The sequence below is a fragment of the Oryzias latipes genome, chromosome 1 (genome assembly GCF_002234675.1).
Source record: "Oryzias latipes chromosome 1, ASM223467v1".
NCBI classification, from domain to species: Eukaryota; Metazoa; Chordata; class Actinopteri; order Beloniformes; family Adrianichthyidae; genus Oryzias; species Oryzias latipes.
Window position 1 is genome coordinate 29,620,045 of NC_019859.2, and position 11,948 is coordinate 29,631,992.

Sequence of the window (11,948 nt, forward strand, 5' to 3'; positions counted from 1 at the left end):
TGATTCCAAATGATTGGGGAACCCTCCCCTGAGATGAGAACGCAATCGGTTGAGCAGGAACCGCACCTTCAGCTTTCTGATTAATGTGACCATCTTTTTTGTAGATAATGTAATTGTGTTCTCTGGCTGAATGCCCCCCAATGAGAATCTGAGCCTGGCACAAGCTTAGAGGATTTCAGGAAGATGAGCTGCCGCCTCCTCCTTTGTTAGTGAATGTCCTCTGTGTGTCTGCCTCTGCCTTCTGCTATTATTAGCACAGCAAAAACCTGCAGATACCATGGATGGCACAGAGACGTCACACACAGACCCCACCTCAGTGATTCAGCACTTTCTGCTGCAATACCCGTGGATGTAACCAGTCGCTTTGTGTATCATCTACTCACAGAACATCAACAAGTTATTTTAGGACATAGCTGTCAGAGGCTTTTGATTGATTCCATTTACACTCAAATCTGTGGTCCTGTTTTAATTTGCACTCATCCTCTCATTACCAGCTCGCCCTCTGGCTCGACATCTTCCCCTCTTTCAGATGAGCCTGCTGAAGAGCTGCCGCACACTGAAACTGAGGAAAACACTGGAGAGCTTGCTGCTGTGCAGAAACCACAGAGACGAGCTTGGGCTCCTGGGAATGAGGTACAGCTGAAGAACCCAATGTGGACTTACAGCCAGAAAACCTGGGGATTCCTTTTCTTTATTTGAATGACAACCTTTTCTGTTCAGGCTGTTGTGCATTGAAGCCCTTTGATTTATGACTCAGCAAATACAATTAATTTTTTTGTGAAAAATAAATTTTGAAGCGTTCCTCTAGTTCTGTTGGCAGATCATGCTGGTAACTTCCTTTAATCTGATCTGATTCATTTCCTCTCTTTCACACACACACTCCTCATGAATAATGCCTTCAACACGACATGGACTTATTGATTAAACATTTTTAGTTTATTGTCATTAAAGATGCAGAATATCTGTTGGGTCTGGCTGAATCTTTGATTTATTTAAGACTCTTGAAGCCTTTTTTCCCTGAATAAAGGATGTCAATGATTTGGTATTTTTGTGTTTTGTAGGTCTATAGGTCCAGCAAGGACCTTTCTGTGTGGACTTTGCATGTGTGGTTTCTCTCCAGGCACTCTGGCTTCTTCCCACAGTCCATAAACAAGTCTCATAGATGAATTGGTTACTTTAAGTGTCCTTAGGTGTGAGTGTGTGGCTGTGTTGCCCTGGGACAGACTGTTGACCTGTCCAGCAGGGTGTACCTTGCCTTTCCCTGGCAACCCCATGACCCAAACAGGGATGTAGTGGGTTAAGAAAATGGATGGATGGTGTGTTTCTCTGTTAAAGAGCCTGAAGTTCATCCATCACCTTCAACCAGGTCTAAAACACAGAGTCCCCCAGGTTAAGGTTCATGTTTTGAACAGTAATCATGCATTTTCTCAACTAGATGAGTTTTTTAATACTCGAAAAAGTTTAGAAAAATTTCAGGCTTGTTTTAGGACAAACCACAGTACAGAGACTGCTCTTTTAAAGATTGTTAATGATTTTAGAATAAATTATGACTCACAGAAACTTTCTGTTCTTGTGCTGCTGGATCTTAGTGCCGCTTTTGGCACAGTGGATCACCCGATTTTATCAGACAGACTGAGGAGTCTAGAGGGTCTCTCTGGAAATTTTCTTCTTAAGTGGTTTTATTCTTACCTTACAGATTGACACTTTTATGTTATTATGGATTCATGCTATTCAAGAATCAATGAAATAAGTCGTGGGGTTCCCCAAGAATCGATTTTAGGTCCTACACTTTTTAACTTATATATGTTGCCTCTTGGGGATGACACAGCTTTTCATCGCTGTGTCTTCTGATGATCTTTTAAATTGTATTTTTGATATAAAGTCATGGATAGCAGAAAACCTCCTACAGCTCGAATAGGACAAAACGGACATTTTATTCATCACTTCTGAAGACAAGAGAAAGATGATTTTACCACATCTTCAGAATTTTAAATCTTATCATTGTGTGAGAACCCTGGTCGTACTTTTGGACTCTGAGCTTAATTTTATTCCACACATTAAAAGTGTCATTAAGACAGGATTTTATCATCTCAAAAACATTGCCAGAGTCCGCCCTTTCCTCTCTCTTGCCAGCACAGAGGTGCTGATGTGTGCTTTTATTTTTAGTCATTTAGATTATTGTAATGCACTGCTCTCTGGTTTACCAAAAAAGTCTCTTTCAAATTTACAACTTCTACAGAACTCGGCGGCACGAGTTCTGACGCGGACCAGGAGGCGGGAACACATTACAACCATCTTAAAATCGCTGCATTGGTTCCCTGTGCATTTCAGAATTTTATTTTAATCCTTGTGCTCTCCGATGACCCCACCCTTACATTGACGTGTTCTCCCTACCATGACAAAGGTGGATAAAGGTGGAAAGGATTTCATGTAATCCATGGACACCAGTGAAGTTCACAAATCAGTGAAGAAAAAAGGTTTAGTGCACTGTCCTGTGGGGTCTAGATGACCCAACTCCCAATGTTAAAGTGCCTAGGATAGCACAAGGGTTACATTATATTCTTTTAAAGTATGAGCCCTCGCAGACCCTGAGGTCCTCCGGCGCTGGACTTCTTGTTGTCCCAAAGGTGAGGACCAAAACTTATGGTGAGGCTTCGTTCTGCCGTGACTGTTCTCGCCTCTGGAAGAGCCTGCCAGAGAGCCTGAGGGCTGCAGAGACTGTGCAGGTTTTTAAGAAGAGGCTCAAGACCTACTTTTTCAATTTAGCTTTTAGTTTATCGTATCTGCTTATTTATTCTATCAGTCTTAATACGTATTAGATATTATTTTATGTATTTCATTTCATTTTATGCATTTAATCTTTTTCACAATTTTATGTTTTTATATTCCTCTTATGTGTTTAATTTTAGTTTCTTATTATGATTTTAGCCCCAGTGTTTCTTGTGGGGATCTTTCCTACCAGAGCTGGCTCCTGGCTCCTGGCATGAAATGATTCCCAAATCCTGTTTCCTCACTGCAGAGCCAAGCCTTAAACTTCTTTTAGTAGTTACTTTTATCAGTATTTATTGTGTGTGGGTCATATGTGTTAATGGAAGGGAGTGGTAAGGGTGAAGGGTGGGTTGGATTTTTATTGTAGTAATGCTTGTTGTTTTTTTTGTTCTATATGTTAAAGCACTTCGAGTTGCGCAATGTATGAGAAGCGATTTTTTAAATAAATAGATTTCATAAAAATACAGGAGTTTGATCAACTTTAACTTGGTTGACACAAATATATAATCCACTAAACAGACATTCTAATGGTTAATTTTGTTTATAAAACAACATTTCACAACCACAGCTCCAAAGAGAATGCAGGAAAACATAAAAACTAACCCAAAAAAAAAGTAAATTCAGTTCAATTTTATTTATTCAGCCCAATATCACAACATAGTTGTCTTAACAGGCTTCCCACCAATAATTGTACAAAAATATAGAATCAGTCATAAGATATTAACAATGGCTAATTGTTAGACTAAACTAAACAGACCCTGGAGATCCCTGCCTTTAGATCCTCCATCTTGGTGAGGAAAAACTCAGATTTTGGGAAAAAAGAAGAAACCTCAGAGAAGTCTACATGAAGGAGGGATCGTCTCCCAGGACAGACAGGCGATGTACAAGGACTGTTGAAGAAGAATTACTGTAGCTTATCTAACTCTAAAACTACATGTTTGAATATTGCAGTTCCCCGCTCTCCACGCAGGGAGAGAGATCCCTGAGTTCTCTGGCAAGACCATGAGCCTGGGTTCAGATCACATCTGAGTCGAGGGGTGTCCGTGTCCCTTTGGTTCTGGTCCTTGCCCTTGCGTACTGTCCTTCTCCAAAATTCCAACTGTGGGTAAGCCTAATCAGGCCATAATTACAACACTCCTTGGGGACCCCCACTTCTCTTGGGCATCCTCCTCCTGCACACAAGTGGACTGCCCCTGGGGGTACTCTTCGCTGGGCCCCTGGACGTGGCGGGGGGGCTATTCTTCTGCTCAGGCTGGAGCTTGCACTCTCCGTCCTCCTGTGCCCTCTTACTCTCTGGCATTGCAAATCCCTGTGGCGGACCTGCTGGCCCTGGACTGGGTGGCAGAAGTGATTGCCCCGGCGGGCGGTTTTCCTCTATCTACTATACTGTGTGGGTGTTGGGGGTCCTGGCTACCACTTGTTGTGGTCTTGTTGTGGAGTTGACTGGGCACTCTCCCCATTTTTTTACATTCGATCATCCACCCCAGCAGAACATAAACACTCACTCTAGCACAGATACTAGCTCACCTTTGCACACATAGTTTGCGTGACTGAATGAAACGTTTTAGTCAGGCTACCTCTGGTGAGCAGATGGACAGCTGTCTGGTCCTTCAAAGAAATGCCATTTTTGATAGAATGTTGTCATGACATTTCCAGCCTCTGTTTTTGTCTGTCATGTACTCAGTTCATCTGTGAAGAGCACAGGGTGTCAGTGGTGAATTTGTCAATCTTGGGTTTCATTGGCAAATCCCAAATGTCTTGTACGGTGTTGGGCTCTAAGTACAACTCCCACCTATGAATGCTGGGCCCTCACAGCACCATCAAAGAGTCTGTTTCTTGCAGTTTGAGCAGACACATGCACATTTGTGGTCATTTTGCAGGGCTCTGGCAGTGTTCCTCCTGTTTCTGCTTGCACAAAGGAGGAGTTAGTGGTCCTGATGCAGTGTTGTTGCCCTCCTATGGCTTCTTCCACATCTCCTGATGTACTGGCCTGTTTTCTGGTAGTGCCTACAAGCTCTAGACACTAAGCTTACAAACACAGCAAACCTTCTGGCCTTCTGGCATTTCTATGCTGTCCTGGATGAGTGGTACTACCAGGGCCACTTGTATGGGTTGTAGACGCCATCTCATGGTATCACTGGAGTGATAACACTGTCCGCATCCAAAGGTGATCAAAACATCAGGCGGAAAACATAAGGAAGGAGAAGTTTAATGTTGTCACCACTTGCAGAACCACTCCCTTATTGGAGGTGCCTTGCTGATCACCTATTTTTTCACCTGTTATCTATTCCGCTTGCACAAAAACATGTGAAATTGCCAATGTTGCTTTCTAATTGGACAGTTTTATTACACAGACGTGTGATTGACTTGGAGTAACATTGAGTTGTTTAGGTGTTCCCATTATTTTTTAAGCAGTGTATAAAAAGATCAGCAATCAGTGACAAACAGGTCTGGCAGAGTCCTGCTGTAAGCCAAAATTCTCAGGTTTTTTTTTAGTGCAGCAGCATTAATGTAGGATTTTCTATTCAACTCCATGGTTCTCAGATTATGTTCTCTGGTCCACCATCATGTATGTTTTCTCAGCTCTCTTCCTTCTTCATGCTTCTGTAGATCTTCATGAAGATCAGGTTTGTTGGAACATTGGTTAGGCCACACGTTGGATTTGGAGCAGAAGATATTAACACCAAAACATCAAATGTGTTATCACAGAGAACACAAATGAAATCAGATCTTCTTGCTCAGTTTGTCTGCGACTCCCTTTTTGCACAGATTCAATCTAAACCATCCAGTTAAGACACGCTCTTTCTAAAGTTTAGTGGGCACCCACTGCCTTTTAAAACTCTTTGCAGTTTAAAGAAATTAAATGCCGGAAATAGAAATTGAAATCTTTTCTCAATTTCTAAGTGGAGAGATTACGGCTTTCACAGTAGAATCTCTCCTGCCACACCTTCCACCCAGCAGCATTGCAGGGGTATAAATCTTTGAAGACCTGCAGCCTGCGTCACATTTGGGTCCCACCCAGGCAGTAAACAAGCGGAGAAACTAGTTGGAGACTCTTTGCAAGGGCCAGAACCGGTGGTGGGTCATCAGAGGCCAGCAGCACGTGATCCACCTCTGCAGAGCACCCATGACAGTCATCACCCAACTCCAAGAAAGAGCCCAGACAAAGTGGAGCCATGATTATGTGATCTGTGATGAGCAAGCATCTGTGACTTTGATAGAAAATAGGCTAAAAGCACTGCTTGAATCATAACAAGTCTTTATTTTATGGTTTCACACAGCAATACATGAGTCACAGTAAAGAGAACAGCATATCAACTACACGTTCAATCCTCAACCTTTCTCTACTATAGAAATAAAAAGGATGAAACACCTTCACTGGGCAGAATCATACAAGCACAAAACCAGGACCTGTTGGTGTTTAAGGCAGTTTACATCCTACATTACTCATCCTATGGCACACTGATGCTTGGTTATGGATTGGTGTCAAAAGCTTTTTTTTCTATGAGTGAGCTTAGAAAAGTCTGGCAGTGCTGCAGAGGTGACGTATTTGGTCTACAGAGTTGAGGCTTAACAGTTATCAGTGTGGGAGCTATTAAAGGCTTGGATTTCTTCAGACGATCCTTATGAACCTACATGCACTCCTCTAATAGCAGTCCAGTTGAGATAGGCCACAGTGTACAGACACAAACACAGTACAGTACTAAGACATTTGCAGAGCAGTCTGGGGTTTTGTCTCCTTCTCCCTGTGTGTTGGGATTGCTGTGCTGGAGGCAGCAGTGCTTGACCAGAAACAAAGGAGGCTTGATGTCAGCTACAACAGTTGTTTTATCCAGTCATGGCTACAATCAGAAAGCAGCAAGGTCACATGGTGTTGGTGCTCTGCATGCTAAGTGACAAGATGCTGAGCTCCGAGCTGCTTCTGATCCTCGGTAACTGTGAAGAACTGTCACTCACACATGCGTAATTGCACCTTCAGTTCCGGCAAATGCAGTCCAGAGTGATGGACGACACACAAGCATGAACCCCACATGCTGGGCTCATGGTTTATTGTTTACTTCAAGCTTTCTCCTTATGTTAGAAATATTCAATGGTGGACTGAGGACGCTGATGGTTCTTCACACTGATGTCATGCTGAGTTGTGCAAAAATGGAGCTGTTGCTTGATCAACAACAGAAACTGTCCCCTAAAGACACTAAAATGTGTGTATTTTCTGTCCAAATTGTGTCATTGGTCTTACAGAAAATATGTTTGGAAGTTGTGTACATGCACACACATATTTGGATTGTGCTGACTGTGTGCAGTACAGCAGAAACTGACGATGGTCCTGCAGGTGGATGAATGAGAAGACCGGCTGAATGTTGAAGACAGATGCTACTTAACTGTTCTGTGTTGAGTTTGTGGGAGACTCAGATGTTGTATGTTTTATATAAGAATGGGGGAGAGGTTCTTCAACATCACACAAACCTGAAGATCTGGCACTCTAATCACTTGAAGATATCCTACACTCACAATGATTGGGTAAAGGGAAGGGAAGGGATTTTCTTCATCTCTCTAGTTTTTCTGGTTGGTGGGGACCTCCTCCTGCTGCTTTTCCATCTTCTTGGAGGAGACTACGGTCTCCTCATAAACTTCACGCTGGGACACTTTGCCTGCAGGCTTGCTCTGCTGTGGCTGATCCTCCTCTTTGCTTTCTTTCTTAGACCTATTGCTGGAGCTGGTGTAAATGCGGGTCTGGTAGCTGTAGCCCTGCCCAACACCAGTGCTTAAGGGGGCGCTGGGATAGGTTATGCCTGTTCCAATGCGGGTCTCCTCTCCTTCCAGTAGTTTCCTGTAGAGCAAGTAAGGGTGAGGCAAAGGTAAGAGGACGAGGAACAGGGGAGTAAGAAAAAATGCATGATTTGATATTTTGCTATGGTGTTGCAGGTAATCTTTATGGGTTGTGGCTCTAGGACTCACCTGTATGCTGCAATCTCGATATCCAGTGCCATCTTGACGTTTAGCAGATCCTGGTATTCCCTCAGATGACGAGCCATCTCGCTCTTGGTGTTCCTCAGCTCATTTTCCAGCTCTACCATGCTTTCCTGTGAAGGAAATGCAGAAGGTTTAGGGGGAACTCACTCCTAATGACAGCTTGATTCGACTTTGCATTCCATGGCATTTATGTGGGAGAAATGGACTAAGCACTTTCAGAGGGAATGAGTGAACGCTTAAACACTTATCATTAAATGGCTTCTTCTATGGGCGTGGACACCAGAGTGGCTCGGGGGAGCTGTTTCAGGACCGCGGACAGAGCCCGAAACCAGCAGCTGCCCTTCTCTATGATAATGTGACTACGGGGAAAACAACTTGGCCCGGCATTGTACTTGAAACTTTTACTGGGACTAAAATGGGATTTAAGGAGTTAAAAATAAAGAAAATTAGGCTTACCTGGTAGGATAAGATCTCCACGCCGTGCCTGTCCTCCATCTCCCGGAGCTGCTTCTCCAGGGAATCGTTGGTTCCCCTCAGACTCTCAATCTCGATGGTCTTGGACTGCAGCTGCCTCCGGAATTCGTTCAGCTCCTCCCGACTGGCTCGGATAGTCTCGTTGCTCCGGTTGGCCTGCTCAGACAGGTCCGCAAACTTGCTCTTGTACCACTCCTCTGCGGACTGCAGGTTCTTGGACGCCATGGACTCGTACTGGCTGCGGATCTCTTTGAGAGCCGAGGTGAGATCCGGCTTGGACACTTCCATCTCCACAGATACCTGGGCGGCCTGGATCATGTCTGTCAGCTCGGCCACCTCCTCTTCATGCACCTTTCTGAGGAAGTTGATCTCATCCAGAAGAGATTCGACCTTCTTCTCCAGGTCGAGACGTACCATGGTAGCATCATCCACATCCTTCTTGAAAGCCTTGAGGATGGCCTCGGCCTCCTCCCGGGCGCGGAACTCCTCCTCGTATTTGGCCCTGAGCTTCTGCAGGTCTTCGTCGATGCTGTCCCTCTCTATCAGCAGCTGGGACTTCTCGCCGTTTAGCTCGTCGAGCTGCGTGCGAAGTTCACGCATCTCCTGCTGATAAAGCTCCGCAAGGCGGGACGGCTCCGCCTGCCGCTGGCGTAGCGCCACCAGCTCCGTCTCCAGCACTTTATTGTGTTGCTCCAAGTTGCGCACTTTCTCGATGAACATGGCAAAGCGGTCATTGAGACCTTGCATCTGCTCCTTCTCGTTGGTGCGGACGATCTTGAACTCATTGTTGAGGACGCTGCTCTGACTCAGGTCGAAGGTCTCCAGCGGCATAGAGAAAGAGCGGCCGGACCTTTTGCTGTATGAGCTCAGGGATGAAATACCGGTCCGGGACAGAGAGGAGGACCGGTATCCTCCGCGTGGTGAAGACGTGCTCATCGCAGTGCGCGATGGAGAAGAGGAGTACCGGGGAGAATCCCCGAAAATCCTCCGGTAGGAGGATGAGGAGAAGACTTCAGATCCGTAGCTCATCTTGACTCGTGTGGAGACGATGCGAGGCGGTGGGCGCGTCCTCCTTTTATACGGGGATCAACCCAATCACTAATTAATGCCGGCTCGGAACATCCGGGCTCGGTTCGCTCCAAGTGCGTCAAGACGTCCAGTGGATGATGTATTGTTCTGAAAATGTTTTTTTTCTGCTCAAACACCAAACTGAATAAAACGTGACTTCAGCAGGTGTGCGTATTTTACGCACATCATCATGCGTGCCACTTCCTCCCAACGGGGACGCAGTTTTAGAAAAAAGATAGACATTAACCGACAAACATATCATTAGTTCTCTTTTATTTATGCATTATTTTTTTTATTTTTAAGAAAGCAAAACCCAACAATCAAATGTTAAGTCACAAAATCAACAAATTACGCATTTATTTGTTTAATTGCCTTAGACCAAAAGAATTTATATTTGACACTTTTGTACCTGATGTGAACAAAATATGCCGAAATGAAATTCAATATGACACAAAACAAAGTAGAAATGAAAAAGTTCTTGGCAGCAAAGGATGCCGAATTTGATTTGAAAACAGATATTTGCTGCCCTCTGTTGTCTGAAAGTCTCACTTGGTGTTGTCTGTAAATGATGAACATTATTCAACTTCAAATAAATAAAGGTTAATTAAGAAAAAAAGTCACAAAGTTCTAGTGGGAGTGGGCCAGATAATCTGTGTGGTGATTTTCTTTTTTCTAAGTTGACAAATGTTATTTGTTGTTAGTATAGAGTTTTCTCAATTTAAATACAAAAGCAAGAAAAAATGTCTGCTTTGAAAAAAAAGTCATTTGAAAACTCAACAGAATTAGCATAAACATGAGAGAGTATGATGATCTAAAATTAACTTTAAATACAAAAGAAACAAATGATGCTTGATTAGAATTTTTTATGACAAATGTTATGTAATTGATTCATTATTGATTATGCTTTTCCTATAGCACTTAAAAACAAAAAGCCATTGATAAAACGAAAAATCTTAATACTTCTTTAAAAAAACGGTTTCCTTTAAATTTGGTTAAATATTTTGAACTAATTTCAATTAATTATTAATAATATTGACAAAGATAAATCAATCAATGCAAGCTTATTTAAGCACTGTAATAATAAAAGAACACTAATGCTAAAAAAACAACATTAACATTTCAAGAACTGCTGTATTAATGTTAATACTACTAAAACTGTTTGAAGTAGGCTACACATTATATCCTTTCATTTGTAATGGCTGTTCTCATTTGCCACCCTCCCAAAGCCCCCACCCCCCTCTCCCCCTAAAATATTCTTCTTTCGTCTTTGATTTAAATTTTTATTTATTATTTACCTATGGTGGTGAGTCAGGCGTCAGCATTTGTTGTTTTGGCATGTGAGATTTTTAATGTCAACAGTTTCTGAAACTCACATCTAAAGAAAAAAGACTTTTAAACATTTTCATTCATTGAGTAACAATTAAAATTATTATAAATTATATATATATATATATATGTATAAAAAAACACCAGGTAATTACAAAGACAATCCACATTCAGATGCTGCTGGTCTACAGGGCAGACAGGTGAATGTTTGGAAGTGACTGAGAGTGAATTACAGTCAATCAGATTACCTCTGATTGTGGGAGGTGGGCTGCACATTCTTATTGTGCCATCTATTTATTCACATGTTTGTGCTCCATGGATTTGATTGTTTTTCCTCTTCATGGTATTTTAAAGTTGAACTGTAAAAGCTTTATTGTATTTTAAAAAACTTATTAAAAGTCATTTTAAAGGTGACAAATTATAATTCAAATGCAAATATAGCTTGAGTAAATTTGAACATTTTCATTTAAGTCAAATTTTTTGTTATCATTTTTAATTTTAATTATCTTGTTTTCTTGAATCTAAGTTTAGCTGCTGTGTTTCTTTACTTTCAAGCATTTAAGCTTTTAAGTGTTCTTCATCAGCCTGTCGTATTTAACTTTCAGATAAACACAAACATACAGAAAAACACTGGAACAGATACTGAAACACAGTTTTAATCATCTGCTTCAAAAACAGGAAAAAAGTCTTGGTGCTTCAAGATGCCAGTTTTCCATGCTGTATTTCTCTGAGCAGAGGATTTTCCAGCCACTTGATGCATTCATCCTCAAATTATGACATATCAGAGCACTTACTCTGCTGCACAAAACAATTCCCCTGCCCTGCAAGGATTTGGAGGCAGTCACCGTACAGACATCCAAGCTTTCATTCCACAGTGATGATGTGTGCAGACAGTGCAGGATGGTATACTATCAGCTGAGCTTTTAGTGTTATTACACTGATTTTTCAGAGTCGGCGCTCATCCGCAGACTTCTGAACATAAAAACCAAGTAAAAACCTGGTAATGGCTGCACGGTGGTGAAGTGGAATCATTATGGGATCCCTCAAGAGCTCCACGACGGTTTGTGGCTCTGCATCTTTTCTCAGTTTCTCAGTCACACGCAGAAAAACAGCACCATCTGCCTCAAAACAAATATGGCAGGCTAGTAACTATGGCAACCAGAGGACAGGAAGCAGCACAGGAAGCACAAACAAAATCACTGGAAGAAAAAAAAATGAAAGGAAGTTTTGAAACTTCTCCACCACAAGGCTTTCGCCATACAGTCACTGCCAAGTAGTGGAGCCCCCGCTGCCACCCTTACCAAATAACAGCTGTCTTCCTGTATTCTGTTTCCACG

General features: G+C 42.5%; 1 protein-coding gene across 1 annotated transcript; it reads right to left on the reverse strand.

The window, feature by feature from the left end:
* Positions 1-6,011: 6,011 nt before the first annotated feature.
* On the reverse strand, positions 6,012-9,550 carry ina (internexin neuronal intermediate filament protein alpha). The gene is made up of 3 exons (XM_004066240.4): positions 8,200-9,550; positions 7,729-7,853; positions 6,012-7,600 (listed from the first exon to the last, which is right to left on the reverse strand). The coding sequence occupies exons 1-3, from the start codon at positions 9,244-9,246 to the stop codon at positions 7,324-7,326; spliced, it is 1,449 nt and encodes a 482-aa protein (XP_004066288.2). The 5' UTR covers positions 9,247-9,550; the 3' UTR covers positions 6,012-7,323.
* Positions 9,551-11,948: the final 2,398 nt, after the last annotated feature.